The sequence below is a fragment of the Carassius auratus genome, chromosome 9 (assembly GCF_003368295.1).
Source record: "Carassius auratus strain Wakin chromosome 9, ASM336829v1, whole genome shotgun sequence".
Taxonomy (NCBI): domain Eukaryota; kingdom Metazoa; phylum Chordata; class Actinopteri; order Cypriniformes; family Cyprinidae; genus Carassius; species Carassius auratus.
In genome coordinates, this window is record NC_039251.1 from 10521131 (window position 1) to 10536754 (window position 15624).

Sequence of the window (15624 nt, forward strand, 5' to 3'; positions counted from 1 at the left end):
TTAAATCACATACAGTATTTGATTTTACTTAAGCTTTTAGAATTTTCACCAAATGTTAAGTAGTGTTGGGTGTTACAAGTTAAACAGTGCCTTTTCTTGTAATTCAATTGTGTTGAACGCAACTCTCTATTTTCAGCAATACTGCCACAAGATTAGGTTTAAGATGCATTGAGAAGATGTCCTAAATGCAGTGTTGTTGTTTCCCTAGATCGCCCATTGCCACCAAGAAACATTGTGGTGTCTGACATCAAAGCTGAGTCCTGCTACCTTACCTGGGATGCTCCAGAGGACAATGGTGGAAGTGACCTCACTAACTATATAATTGAGAAGAGAGATGCCAGTAAAAAGAAGTCAGACTGGGAACAGTTGACATGCTGTGTCATAGACAGACGTTATGGGGTTAGTATATATTATTAAAATATATATATATATATATATATATATATATATATATATATATATATATATATATATATATATTTGCGTGACACTGGCCCTTTCGCCAGTGGTGGTATGTAAGATTTTCATATACATTTATCAGGCAAATGGATGCATGATAAGAGGGAAAATTAAGCAGTGTAGTCTTTATCCAGTCATAAAAACTGAATTCAGAAGACAGAAATTTGTCAAAATTAATCAAAAGTAGGTCATTACACTTGATTCAAATCACGATATGTATTTTATCTGTAAATATAATGCCTTATAAGTCGATTTAAAATATGAATCCTGCATGTTCTGTGTCTGTCTGTAAATGAATGGTGCAGACGATCACTGTGATTCAGGGTCTGCTGTCTCACTAAATGAGGACTTGAATACACAGAACTGTGTATGGAATTCAAGGCAATAAAAGTCCACCTACTAATACTTCTACTACTACTAAAATGATACTTTTTTTTAAAGATTAATCACACACAATTTCTTCCATGTTTTAATTTTTATTGTACATGTAAATCCCATTTGTTTGCCAAAAAATTATGTTTTCTTAATTTTCAATAATTAAAAGATGATTAAATTAATGTTTTATGCCTTAATTTGATAAGCAGAAAAATCTAAATATACAACACAGCATAAAAATATCATAACGCTACTTTAAGGAAAAAATAAAATTAATAAATTAGGTTGTTTATACATTCAAATAATTAGACAAGCTAAAACACAGAATATTAAAATAATAAAATATAAATAATATAGTGAGAAAAAAAATTCATAGGGCCCAAAACATTAATGATGAGTTTTTGTTAAACTTTTCATAAATTGATGTGAAAATGTATACGCTTCATGATTTTAATTAATTAGACATGGTTTTTAATTGATAAAATTTAATTTAACTATTAAAAAGGAGTTGAAAAAATTGAAATGGAAAAAAAGAATACAGAACAATTTAAATTAAAAAAAAATTAACAAAATTTAAGGAAAAAAAACTGAAGTTGATTTCAAGATGCACCTACATGTTTTGCATTTTGTGTTTTTCAGTTAAATAAGACTATTTTTCCCTATATATTTCATCACTGAGGATTTCTTAAAAAAAAAAAAAAAAGTAAAAAAATCTTGTCTCATTCTCTTGAAATCAGTCTCGTGTCTCGTCTCATGGGATAAATGTCTTTAAACACCGCTATTATTAACACATATTACTATGAGACAATTATTTTTCGGATGAGACTGTGATATGTGCTTTTAAATGCTCTAAATTTGTTTGAATCCCCTTCTGCAGGTGTACAAGTTGGAGGCCTATGGTACCTACCAGTTCCAGATCAAAGCTGAGAACAAGTACGGGGTCAGTGATGGTTGTGAATCAGAAAAGGTTGTACTCAAAGATCCATTTGGTCTTCCTGGGCCACCCCAGAGGCCAAGGATTATTAGTCACTCTAGTTCATCCATGTTGGTCACTTGGGATCCTCCAAAAGACAATGGTGGCTCAACCATTCAAGGCTACTGGCTTGAAAAGAGAGAGAGAGGAGCTGTGTACTGGAGTCGTGTTAACAGGGCTCCCGTGACAAAACCAGCAGTCAGGGGCCTGGAATACAATGTGCTCCACCTTATTGAGGGTTTAGAGTACCAGTTCCGTGTGATGGCTCAGAATGCAGCCGGCGTTGGACCTCCAAGTGAATCAACAGAGTGTGTGTTTGCACTTGATCCAAGAAGTAAGTAATATTTCTTATGTTGATAGGTTTAAGAATCCCCATTTCTAATGAATTAATCTTTGCATTCTTAAATGTTAATTGTAGAACCACCAAGTCAACCACCAGCACCTGAAGTAACAGACAAAACCACCAGCAGCGTCAGTCTGTCCTGGACCCCACCAGAAAAAGATGGAGGAAGTCCAGTAAAGGGTTACATTGTTGAAGTTCAAGATGAAGGTTCACATGAGTGGAGAAGGATCAATACACCGGATAAGCTGATCCTTACCAATTCATACACTGTGTCAGGGCTTAAAGAGAATAAGAAATGCAGGTTCAGGATTGTTGCTGTCAATGCTGCTGGTGAATCTGAGCCAAGTCCCAGAACAGGCGATACCATTGTGCAAGATATTCTGGGTAAGTCTTATTTTCTGTAGATGTGTTGCAGTAATATAGAGTAGTTAATACATACATTTAGAAAGGTATGTATGATAAAATAAATATGTCACTTGACGTGTTCACAGAGGAACCTGTCATTACCATGGGGGTGACAGCTCATGAGCTTCTCAATTCCCGTGCTGGAACAACCATCAAGATTCCAGCCACCATCTCTGGCAAACCTATTCCGAATGTTACATGGGAATTTGATGGAACTGCCCCAACAGAGAAAAAGAATGAGCGTCATATTTTGCCAGAGGATTCAGAAGTAGGATTTTTATTTTTCCAAAACACTTGGTTTGTTAAGTCCAAATTATTTTAATAATACACTTTACATTTAAACTTTGCAGATATCATCCAGTGATACGACATCATTAGTGGTAATCCCTGAATGTAAATTAAACCACTCTGGGCGATACATCATCACTGCCAGCAACCAGGCTGGCACCAAAATTGTTAAAGTGCACGTGAATGTACTTGGTAAGCAACACTATATTTGAAATACAAAACATCACAACCTGAAGCAGTAGTAGCTTCATTAAAATATAATTTTAGAAATATGTATTATATCACACTATATCATATATCTTTTGCCTAGATTTGCCTGGAGCTCCTAAAGATCTCAAAATCAGTGACATCACACGTGGAACATGTAGACTAAGCTGGAAGCCACCAGACTGTGATGGAGGTGACAGAATCAAGAGCTACTTTGTTGAGAAAAAGACTGCTGAAGGAAAGGCTTGGACAAAGGTCAACCCAGCTTGCGCAACACAGTCCTTAGTTGTGCCAGACCTCATTGAAGGACAAGAATACTTTTTCCGTGTAAGAGCTGAGAATCGCTTTGGTTTGGGACCTCATATCGCAACCATTCAGCGGACTAAAGCCAGAGATCCTATTCGTAAGTATATTTTGTAAACAAGTCTGACATTAAAAATGTTTAAATACAGTTTATCCTGATTATTCAAAACGCTAATTTTTTGCAGATCCTCCTGATCCTCCCACAAGAGTCAAAATTGTTGATGTGTCCAAGGGCATTGTGACTCTGACATGGAAGCCACCAAAGAATGATGGTGGTGCACCTGTAACTCACTACAATGTTGAGCGTCTATGGTGGGATGGCAGTGGAAACCAGCAAGAGTCCTGGAGACAGTGTAACCGCCGTGATATTGATACCACCACCTTCAATGTAGAGGATCTCCACGAGGGTGCTGAATATGAATTCCGTGTTAAGGCTGTGAATGAGGTTGGTGCCAGTAGACCGTCCTCTACGGCAGGACCCATCATTGTAAAGGACCAGAACAGTGCGTACAAATATACAATATAATATACAAATGGCAATATACAATAAAGTAATTCAGTTAATTAGGGTTACATGGTGTACAAATTCATCTTTATTCCTTCACTTTTAGGGGCACCTTCCATTGAGCTTCCAGAATTCATGGAGGTTGAACAGGGTACAGATATTAATATTGTTGCTAAGATTAAGGGCTGTCCATTTCCAACCCTCACATGGCAGAAGGCTCCTCCTCACAAAAGTGAAAACAAGGTTGCCGTGGAGTATGATGAACACATCAACAAACTGGTTTCTGATGATAGTTGCACACTGCTGATCCAGCAGGGCAAACGCTCAGATACTGCCCTCTACACACTTATTGCCAGCAACAGCCTTGGCACAGTTTCCAAGGAAATGAGGCTTAATGTTCTAGGTAAATTTCGACAACATTTTTTTTTTCATATGAAGAGATTGCAGGTGTTGTTGTCAGAAAAAAAAAACAAACAAAAAAAAAACATTTTTATTCTTTTAAATAGGGCGTCCTGGGGCTCCTTCTGGACCTATCAAATTTGAGGAAATTCATGCTGAAAAGATAACACTGTCATGGCTGCCTCCTAAGGATGATGGTGGCTCCAAAATTACAAACTACACTATTGAGAGACGTGTTGTCAACAGGAAGTCTTGGATTCCTGTCACTAGTGAACCCAAAGAGAGAATATTCACGGTCGACAATCTAATGCCAGGCCATGAGTACATTTTCAGGATTAGGGCTCAAAACAAGTATGGTGTTGGTGAGCCTCTTGATAGTGAACCTGAAGTAGCCAGAGATGTGTTCAGTAAGTATTAATTTGCATATTTAAAGTTTATCTAATAAGAGCCATGTTGTATGTTTAGATTACATTTATTTCACTTGATAACACTGATGTTATTGTATGTCTATTTTTAGTGCCACCTGGCCAATGTGACAAGCCAACACTTTCCAGCATCACAATAGACTCCATGACTGTGAATTGGGAAGAGCCAGACTCAGATGGAGGAACTCCAATTACAGGCTACTGGCTTGAGCGTAAAGAAACCACATCTAAACGCTGGAACAGAGTAACCCGTGATCCAGTCAGGCCCATGCCACTTGGTATATCACATAGAGTCACAGGACTCATTGAGGGATCTCAGTATTTATTCCGGGTGATAGCAATAAATGCAGCAGGATGTGGACCTCCAAGTGAGCCATCTGATCCAACATTTGCTAGAGATCCAATAGGTAGGAAAACAATACAGTGTGAGATTCAATTTCGTATCATTTTCTATGAATAGAGACTCAAACAATGACAAATCCATTTTCTTATAGCTCCTCCTTCGCCTCCAACCCCCAAAGTCACGGACTGGACTAAGACTACAGCAGACTTGGAATGGATTCCACCGTTGAAGGATGGAGGTTCAAAGATCATGGGATACCATGTTGAATACAAAGAGGAGGGCACAGAAGCATGGGTCAAGGTATATTTAAGATTTAATATTTATGTGTACCCAAATTCATCTATACCTAAATATTTTAATTTCAGCAACATACATACAGTCTTCATTCATTACAAAAAAATCTTCCTTCTGTTCCAGGCCAAAGACAAGGAGGTTAGAGGAACTAAATTTGTGGTCTCTGGACTGAAAGAGAATGCATTTTATAAGTTTAGAGTTTTGGCATTCAATGCAGCGGGTCTGAGTGAACCAGGTGAAGTTGCCGATGCTCTTGAAATGAAGGACCGTATAAGTAAGTCTCACTGATTTACATTCTCCAAATGAAGTGTTATTTTATTGCTTGTGTGGGATTTATATGCAATATGAATTTAATGAAAACATTTTTGCCATTTCAGTTTTGCCAGTCCTTGAGCTAGACATTTCAGTAAAGGAGAAGATGGTTATTCATGTAGGAGGTGTTATTCGTATCATTGCATATGTGTCAGGCCAACCTGCACCAGTGATAACATGGAGCAGGGATGGGTTTCCAGTCCCATCAGAAGCAGTTATTGAAACCACATCAATCAGCTGCTCCATGGTAATTAAAGATTGCAATAGGGCACAACGAGGTGTTTATACAATAACAGCCAAGAATGAGGGAGGAGAAGTGAAGAAGTCTATTATTGTTGATGTTGTTGGTAAGTTAGAATTGTCAGACACAAATAATATACACATTACTGTGAAATAGCTACATTAGGGAAATTACTGTTTCTTATCTTATTTTGTTATTTCAGATATCCCTGGTCCAGTGGGGGCACCATTTTCAGCAGAAAACCTCACAAGTGATTCATGCAAACTGAACTGGTTTTTCCCTGATGATGATGGTGGATCTGCCATCTCCAACTACGTAATTGAGAAACGCGAAGCTGATCACAAGGCTTGGACTTCTTGCTCCTATACAGCTGGCAGACAAAATGCTATAGTAAATAATCTGGTGCTTAAAAAGGCATATTTTTTCAGAGTTGCAGCCGAAAATGCAATTGGAGTAGGTCCTTTCTGCCAAACATCATGTGAAATTGTGATTAAAGATCGTATTAGTAAGTATTTTTCTTTGTTTTTCTTATTTTCCTGCTTTAAAATATAGCTTGAAACTATATTAAATGCAATTGTACAAATAAAATTCTGTATTGATGGTAGCTAATCATCATTTGACCTCTTTTTGACTAGATGTTCCAGACCGTCCAGAAGAGCTTGAGGTGACTGCCATCACCAAAGACTATATCAGTGTGACTTGGAAGCCACCTAAGTATGATGGAGGGTCTGAAGTGACATCCTACATTATTGAGGCTCGCATGATTGGCAAAGACAAGTTTGTCAGACTGACCAAAGAGACACTGATGGATAGGAAATACACTTATGATGGTCTTCGTGAAGGCGACACATATGAATTCCGTGTCAGTGCAGTGAATGAAGTTGGCCCAGGCAAACCGTCCTTCTCCACTAAGCCAATTACATGTAAAGATGAACTTGGTAAGTGTTTTTTTTTTCTGCACTGTTCTTCATTTGGTATAACACATTACACTAAGTATTATCTTAATGTTATTAATATGATTTTTTTTTCATTTTCCCATTTTAGAGCCCCCTACAATTGAGCTGGACTTCCGTGATAAGGTTGTTGTTCGTGTTGGTGAAAGCTTTGCACTCCAGGGACGGTATACTGGAAAACCAGCACCATCTGTCACCTGGTCAAAAGATGACAAGGAACTAAAAGCAGATGACCACATCAAGTTCAAAAACACTACTACCACAATGTGCCTGGGTATTATTAAAGCTCAGCGTGGACACAGTGGAAAATACTGTGTGACAGTTGAAAACTGTACTGGTGCTCGTAAAGGCATTTGTAATGTCACAGTTGCAGGTAAATCTCATGAAACAAGACAAAAGTTGACCAAATATAAATTGATATATCAATGCGAATACATATTTTGGACCCATCTTATGTTTTTGTACATTTTGTGTCCTTTTAGATCGACCATTGCCTCCAGAGGGTCCAGTTGTATTTGAGGAAGTTCATAGAAATCATATGGTTATCTCCTGGAAGCCCCCTCTTGATGATGGTGGATGTGAAATTTCTAACTATATAATTGAGAAGCGAGATGTAAACAGGGACATGTGGACAACTGTAACATCTGCCACCACAAAAACATATTGCAAAGTACCTAAACTTGTAGAAGGTCGTGAATACATCATGAGAATTAGTGCTGAGAACATGTATGGCATAAGTGACCCACTGGAATCAGAGGAGATGAAAGCTAAAGATCTATTCAGTATGTAAAAACACACAAAAAATTATTGTAAATTAAAGCTACAAACATTTTATGTTTTGTTCCTGATATTCATTCATCTTATTATAGGGGTACCCGAGGCACCTGAGGCACCCACTGTCAAAGACGTCTTCCATGATTCAGCACTGGTAATTTGGAACCGTCCTCGTGATGGTGGGAAGCCCATCACAAACTATATATTGGAGAAGAAGGAACCCTCAGCTAAGAGATGGTCTCGTGCAACCAGAGATCCAATCTACCCTGCTACACAGTATAGGGTACCAGAACTCGTTGACGGCTGTGAATATGAATTCCGTGTTATGGCAGAGAATGAAATTGGCACTGGAGATCCTAGCCTTCCCAGTAAACCTATTCTTGCTAAGGATCCCATTGGTAAGCCTTAATGATTTAATGATTCTTTTTCTTTAATGCATATCAAGAAATAGAGCATTTGATAATTCTTTACTCACTTGTTCCTCAATAGTTAAGCCAAGCCCGCCTGTTTTGCCTGAAGCTGTTGACAAGACTAAAGACTCTGTAAGTCTCTCATGGCGTGTTCCTCGTCATGATGGTAAAGGAAAACTATTTGGTTACTTGATTGAGTATCAGAAGCCCGGTGCAATCGAATGGATCCAGGCAAATGAGACTCCTGAATCATGCCCAGACACCAAGTTTGTTGTGACAAATCTACCAGAAGGTGGAGAGTTTCTGTTCAGAATTATGGCTGTGAATGCAGCTGGAAAATCTGAGCCTGCTTATGTCAAGGAACCAGTGAAGGTTCATGACAGACTTGGTAATTTCTTCCTTTTTCTTTACATATTCAGAAAACAGTAGTGTTGAAAGGTAGCTGTTGTTTAATAATAAAATCTATTTAACTGAAGGTATGTTTATTTACATATTGGAAGGTAAAATAATATTAGTAATTCCAATCCTTCTAATCTCAATTCTCATGCAGAGGAGCCAGAGTTGCTGTTAGATGCCAATATGGCACGTGACCACCTTGCCATGGTTGGGACAGACATCACACTTAGTGCCAAATTTAAGGGGATGCCAATTCCCACTGTCTCCTGGAAAAAGAATGATGGTGAAGTTCCAGCTCATTGTCTTATTGAGGTCACAGCAAGTGGAAGCAAACTTCACATTAAGAAGTGTACTCGTGCTGATTGTGGCAATTATACCATCACTGTCCAAAATGCAGCTGGAACGAAATCTGCTACATGCACTGTTCTTACTCTTGGTATGAATGTTTTAAGAACAACACTTAACAGTAATGCAGTGTCTGTAATCAACTAGATATCTAGATAAAAAAAATATTTATATATATATATATTTTTTATTCAGATAAACCTGGACCACCAAGGAATTTTAAAATCTCTGAAGTCACAAGTGAGTCAGCTTATCTAACATGGCAAAAGCCAGATGATGATGGTGGTGCCGTGATCTCCCACTACGTTGTACATAAAAAAGATGTAGCAGCTGAAAACTGGGTTCCAGTTTGTGCATCATCTAAAAAGCTTAGCCTTATGGCTTTATATCTGATGGAGGGAATTCAGTACCTCTTCAGAGTTGCAGCTGAGAATCAGTTTGGCAGGAGTGCATTTGTTGAAACCACCAAGCCCATCAAGGCAGTTGATCCACTTTGTAAGTATTAAATATAATGTTACTTTTAACAGCTTGACTATACCCGTTTGCTAAATTAATTTGTATATTTTTACCTAAAGATCCGCCTGGTCCACCCAAGAATCTGCATCATGTGGATGCAGACAAAACAGAAGTATGGCTTCAATGGGAGTGGCCTGAACGCACAGGTGGTAGTGAGATCACCGGATTCATTGTTGAGCATCAAGAAGAAGGTTCAACTGACTGGGTGAACTTCAAGACTGTCAGCAACCCTCAGTGCCATGTTACTGGACTTGTGGAGGGCAAAACATACAGATTCCGTGTAAAATCACAAAATGCAATTGGCATTAGCCGACCAGACACCAGTGTGCCAATTACTTGCCAGGAAAAAACATGTAATGCTTACACATTAGATTATATTATATTATAAAAAATAACTGACAACATATTAAATTTTATTATGCTCAGTGTTAATTAAACCTTTTTCTTTTTCAGTGGCTCCAACTATTGAAGTTGATGTGAAGCTTATTGAGGGTCTTGTTGTGAAAGCTGGCAGTACAATAGTCCTCCCAGCGGTTATGCAAGGAATTCCTACTCCAACAGCCAAGTGGCAAAGTGAAGGAAATGAGCTTAAAACTGAGGGCAAATTTAAGATTGTTACTGAAGGAAATTCAACTGTCTTGACTATTAGTGAATGTGTCAGAACTGACAGCGGAGAGTATGGTCTTACTGTGGCAAACCCTGCTGGGAGCAAGTCTGTTGCTCTACATGTTACAGTACTTGATGTTCCATCTGCTCCAGTTGGTCCTGTAAATATCCTTGAGGTAACCCCTGATCATATGGTAATCCAGTGGCGTGCACCAAAAGATGATGGTGGCACACCTTTGATGAACTATATTGTAGAGAAGAAGGATGTCAAGAAGCCCTGGGAGCCGTGGTCAGTTGTGAGTTCTGGAAGCACAAGTACAAAGGCCAAAGTCCCACGTTTGGAAAAGGGACGTGAATATATTGTACGTGTACGTGCTGAGAATAAAATTGGCATTGGTGCTGGCCTAGAAAGTCCTCCCACTATTGCCAAGCATATGTTTAATCCACCAGGTCCTCCTGGCCAACCAATATGTTCTGACATAACCGAAAACGCGGTAACTGTGTCATGGACTGAACCAGAAACTGATGGTGGAAGTCCTGTGAGTGGCTACATTGTTGAGCGCAGGGAGATGACTGGTAAATGGATTCGTGTCAATAAAACACCAGTCTTGGATATAAGATACAGGGTCTGTGGTTTGTTTGAGGGCAATAGCTATGAATTTAGAATATTTGCTGAAAATGTTGCTGGTGTGAGTGAGCCTTCATATCCATCAGACTCAATGAAAGCTAAACGTCCAGTTACTCCTCCGGGTCCTCCAAGTAACATTAAGCTTAAGGACTGGAGCAAGTCATATGCAGATTTGGTATGGACCAAACCTTCCAGAGACGGTGGCAGCCCCATCCTAGGCTATGTTGTTGAATGCCAGAAATCAGGTTCTGCAAAGTGGGATAGAATAAACAAGGATCTAATCAAGTTTTGTGCATTTAGAGTGCCTGGACTTAGTGAAGGCACAGAGTACAGATTTCGTATTAGAGCCTCAAACAAGGTTGGAGATGGTGAGCCAAGAGAACTCACAGAAACTGTGCTTGCCAAAGACATTCTTGTTCCCCCTGACGTAACTGTTGATGTTGCTTGCCGTGACCTCATAACAGTTAGAGCAGGGCAAATCATCAACCTTGTAACCCGTGTTAAGGGCAGACCTGACCCTGAAATCACTTGGACTAAAGATGCAAGAGCTTTAGGGAGAGATAAACGCACTGAGATGAACAATAACTTCCCTCTTGTTGAGTTGGTAATTCAGGAAGCTGTTAGAGCTGACTATGGAAAATATGCAATTCAAGCAAAGAATAGCAGTGGTCAAGCACAAGCTACAATTATTGTCAATGTACTTGATATTCCAGGAGCCTGTCAAAATTTGAAGGTTGCTTATGTGACTAAAGACTCGTGTATGGTTTCCTGGGAAAATCCAGAGGATAACGGTGGCACTGAAATTACTAATTACATAATTGAGTGCAGACAACCAAGTCAAAGAGGATGGACAGTTGTTTCTTCTGACTGCACCAAACGACTTTTAAAAGCTCCACTTGTTGAGAATTGTGAATATTTCTTCCGTGTGAGTGCAGAGAATAAAATTGGAGCTGGTCCACCAACAGAAACAAAAGCACCAATCCTTGCTGTTGATCCAGTTGAGAAACCTGGTGAGCCAGAAAACTTCCAAATCGCTGAAATCGGCAAGACATTTGTCTTTCTTAAGTGGAAGAAACCAGAATACGATGGTGGTAGTCGTAACCTTGCTTACCATATTGAGAAGAAGCCTAAAGAGGCAGATGATTGGGAACGATTACACAAAGGTGCTATAAAGGAAACCTATTTCATGGCTGACAGATGCATTGAGAACCAAATTTATCAATTTAGAGTTCAAACAAAGAATGAGGGAGGAGAGAGTAACTGGGTGACAACAGCTGAAGTTCTTGTAAAGGAGGAACTTTTACAGCCAGAGCTCAAAGTCAAATTGGTGGGTGTTCTTGTTGTTAAAGCTGGAGATGCTGTTCCAATTGAGGCAGAGCTTATAGGTAAACCACAGCCTGATGTAAAATGGTCTAAAGAAGGTGACACTGCAGATATCACCAAAAGCCCAAGGGTACAAGTTGAAACTGGCACTAACTTCACAAAATTCCTGCTCACAAATTCAAGACGTGGGGATACTGGAAAATACATAATTACTGCAACAAATACTGCTGGAACCTGCTCTGCTGAGGCCAAGGTGAATGTTCTTGACAGACCAGGTCCTATTAGAGACCTGAAAGTGTCAGACATTTCTGTGGACAGATGTAAGCTTACATGGGAGATCCCAGAAGATGATGGTGGTTGTGAGATTTATAACTATATCATAGAAAAATGTGAGACAAAGAGAGGGGTTTGGTCAATTCATTCAGCAGCCATTATTACCAATTCAGCTAAAGTTACTCGCCTTATCGAAGGAAATGAATACATCTTCCGAGTGAGAGCTGAGAACAAGATGGGTGCTGGCCCAGCTGTTGAGACTGAGTCCATTGTTGCAAGAACCCAGTTCAGCAGACCAGGTGCACCTGATGCTCCAGAAGTTACCAAAATTACAAAAGATGAAATGGTTGTTATGTGGTGTTCTCCTGATAATGATGGCGGAAAACCTATAACTGGTTATATTCTTGAGAAAAAAGAAGAGCATGCCATTCGGTGGGCCCCTGTTGTGAAGTCCCCAATTGCCGGGACACAGATGACTGTTACAGGTTTACTGCCTAATCATGAATACCAGTTCCGTGTCAGGGCTGAAAATGAAATTGGAGTTGGAGATGCAAGCAAGCCATCCAGATCACTCACTGCAAAAGATCCAGTTGGTATGTCCTATTACAGTAAAATGTTTTTTTTGTTTTTTACTTGTATTTACAGGAAAATTAATTTGTTTTTCAATTTGCAGAACCTCCTGGTCCTGTTAGTAACTTAAAGGTGGCTGACAGCTCAAGGACATCAATTACTCTTGCATGGACAAAGCCTACATATGATGGAGGTGCTCCTCTTATTGGATACGTTGTTGAGCTAAGAGTCAAGGGAACAGGCAAGAAGGGAGATGAAGGCTGGAAAAGGTGCAATGTTGCTGCCCAGTTGATCGGAACAGAATTCTCTGTCTCAAGCCTGGATGAGAAGCTTGAATATGAATTCCGTGTTTCTGCACAAAATCAGGTTGGCTTGAGTCAGCCAACTAATCTTGGGGAAGCTGTTACACCAAGAGAAGTCTTGGGTGAGTTTTCATAGACTACTCTTAAACTTTATCAGCAACATTCCTTCCTAATTCCTTGTGTTTTCTCTTTTTTTCACAAACTTTAGAGGCCCCTGAGATAGATTTGGATGCAGAACTGAAGAAGGGTGTTACTGTTAGAGCTGGCTGCCCAATTAGATTAGTTGCCACAATCAGAGGCAGACCCGCTCCCAAGGTTTTATGGAGGAGAATGGGAAAAGATAATGTTGTTCAGAAGGGCCATGTTGATCTCATTGACACTATGACATTCCTTGTTATCTCTGAATCTACTCGTGATGATTCAGGAAAATATTCATTGACTGTATCCAGTGCAGCTGGAGAGAAGGCAGTGTTTGTGAATGTCAAAGTACTTGGTAAGTAAAAAAACAAGCTCCCATCACATGATTTTTACTGTTCATCTGGCTTATTTAAAATATGCTAAATGAGTGTAAAAAGTTATATGGCTGAAACGAATTAAATGTGTATATATATAAATGTATATTTTTATTTTTAAAACAGATACACCTGGACCTGTTGTTGGACTTGAGGTTGCTGACATCACAATGTCATCTTGCAACCTCACATGGTCTCCACCTGAAAGTGATGGTGGCAGTGAAATCACTCATTACATTGTTGAAAAACGAGAAATTGATCGCAAGACTTGGGGAACAGTGAAGGCTAATGTTGATAACACCACATTTAAAGTTACCAATCTCGTCCCTGGAACAGAGTATTACTTCAGGGTCATTGCTGTAAATGAGTATGGTCCTGGGGTCCCAAGGGTTACAGCAAAATCCTATCTGGCCTCTGATCCTATCAGTAAGTCTATGCTGAGTGAGAACAACTTTAAAGGCTTTTAGAATTCTTGTTAAAAGGGTATTTATATAACAATTGTGTCTTTTTCCCTCAAGGCAAGCCTGACCCACCACAAAAGGTTGATGTTCTGGAGATTACTAAGAACAGTGCAACTGTGGGATGGGTGAAACCAATGCGTGATGGTGGGGCTAAAATTGATGGCTACATTATTGAATATCTTGAGCTTCCAATGCCTAAACCTCCCAAGATACCAGTAGTGGCTGAAGGTGAGGTTGAGCCTGGTGTAGAGCCGGTGGCTCCGCCCCCACCTGAACCTGTGGTGGAGGAAGAGAAGGAGGAGAAAAAGGAGGAATGGACGCCGTACACAGTCGTAAAAGATTTAAGCATCTCTGTTGCTGGATTAAAGGAGGGAAGAAAATATCGCTTCAGAGTGGCAGCAAAAAATGCCATGGGATCCAGTCTTCCCACAGAGACCAGAGAAGCTTATGAGATCAAAGAGCAGATGCGTAAGTTATTAAATCATATATTACTCAAACATATTTTGAACTAAATTTCCATTAAAAATCTGTCCAATCTTGTTATTTTTTTTCCCCAGTGGAGCCCAAAATCATCATGCCTGAGCTTGTCACTGCAAAGGCAGGAGCAAAACTGAGGGTTGAGGCTCTTGTATCTGGAAAGCCAGCACCATCATGCCAATGGAAACGAGGAGAAATTAATATAGTCCCATCAAGCCGTCTTGCGGTGCACAAATCTCAAAACATGTGTGTGCTCATCATTAAGGATGTTTCACGACAAGACAGTGGTGATTACAGCCTTGTTGCTGAGAACAACACTGGAAAAGTTGACCAGACTTTGAAAATCATTATCAGAGGTTAGAACTTATCATTTTACATGATGACCTTGATAATAATATATTATGTGAACATTTAGTTAATTTTCCAACAAACATTCTTATTTCTCAGATATTCCTGGACCACCTGAGCCACCATTTGAGATCAGTGACATAGATTCTGATGCTTGCACACTTTCTTGGAACAAACCAATTGAAGATGGTGGTAGCAATATCACCAATTATGTGGTTGAAAAGTGTGATGTAAGCAGAGGTGACTGGGTTACTGCTCTTTCCAGTTGTGGCAAAGCTGGCTGCAGAATCGGAAAGCTTATTCCTGGAAAGGAATATATTTTCCGTGTTCGTGCTGAGAACAGATTTGGTATTTCAGACCCCCTGTCATCTGAAAGGATGGTTGCTAAGTTCCCCTTCAGTAAGCTGAAAAACATGCATGAGCATCATCTGTCAACATGCAACAGATAATAAAAATGGTGTGGCCTGTTTGTTAGTGTTTAACAATTGAATATTTTTTAGATGTTCCTGGCGAACCTTTGAACTGCCGCATCAACAAGGTGAACAAGGACTGCATGTTTGTGGCATGGGATAAGCCTGAGTCTGATGGTGGCAGTCCAGTTACTGGATACTACATTGAACGCAAAGAGAGGAACAGTCTCCTTTGGGTTAAGGCTAATGATTCTGTTGTTCGCACAACTGAATATCCTTGTGCTGGCCTAATTGAGGGTCTGGAATACACTTTCAGAGTGTCTGCTATAAACCGAGCTGGTCAGGGCAAACCAAGCAAGAAAACAGAGTTTATCACAGCAAGAACACCTGTTGGTATGTGCATCTAAAATTAAATGAATTCTTAGAAATAAATGTCTGCATATTAGAT

At 39.5% G+C, this 15624-nt stretch overlaps 1 protein-coding gene across 29 annotated transcripts in view; it reads left to right on the forward strand.

Moving 5' to 3' along the window:
- Positions 1-15624, forward strand: part of ttn.1 (titin, tandem duplicate 1) — a 132785-nt gene that overhangs the window by 67692 nt on the left and 49469 nt on the right. For all 29 annotated transcript variants that reach the window (XM_026271330.1, XM_026271300.1, XM_026271311.1 and 26 more), the window contains 30 exons: positions 209-399; positions 1712-2141; positions 2226-2534; positions 2642-2823; positions 2906-3035; positions 3154-3453; positions 3539-3856; positions 3965-4261; positions 4365-4664; positions 4775-5089; positions 5177-5325; positions 5443-5593; positions 5697-5978; positions 6075-6377; positions 6508-6810; positions 6917-7198; positions 7308-7607; positions 7695-7997; positions 8089-8397; positions 8560-8841; positions 8946-9245; positions 9326-9619; positions 9720-12689; positions 12770-13090; positions 13177-13461; positions 13607-13906; positions 13999-14409; positions 14499-14774; positions 14866-15165; positions 15267-15569. In XM_026271330.1, the coding sequence (XP_026127115.1) occupies positions 209-399; positions 1712-2141; positions 2226-2534; positions 2642-2823; positions 2906-3035; positions 3154-3453; positions 3539-3856; positions 3965-4261; positions 4365-4664; positions 4775-5089; positions 5177-5325; positions 5443-5593; positions 5697-5978; positions 6075-6377; positions 6508-6810; positions 6917-7198; positions 7308-7607; positions 7695-7997; positions 8089-8397; positions 8560-8841; positions 8946-9245; positions 9326-9619; positions 9720-12689; positions 12770-13090; positions 13177-13461; positions 13607-13906; positions 13999-14409; positions 14499-14774; positions 14866-15165; positions 15267-15569 (11196 nt within the window). The remainder of the gene's footprint in view (positions 1-208; positions 400-1711; positions 2142-2225; positions 2535-2641; positions 2824-2905; positions 3036-3153; positions 3454-3538; positions 3857-3964; positions 4262-4364; positions 4665-4774; positions 5090-5176; positions 5326-5442; positions 5594-5696; positions 5979-6074; positions 6378-6507; positions 6811-6916; positions 7199-7307; positions 7608-7694; positions 7998-8088; positions 8398-8559; positions 8842-8945; positions 9246-9325; positions 9620-9719; positions 12690-12769; positions 13091-13176; positions 13462-13606; positions 13907-13998; positions 14410-14498; positions 14775-14865; positions 15166-15266; positions 15570-15624) is intronic.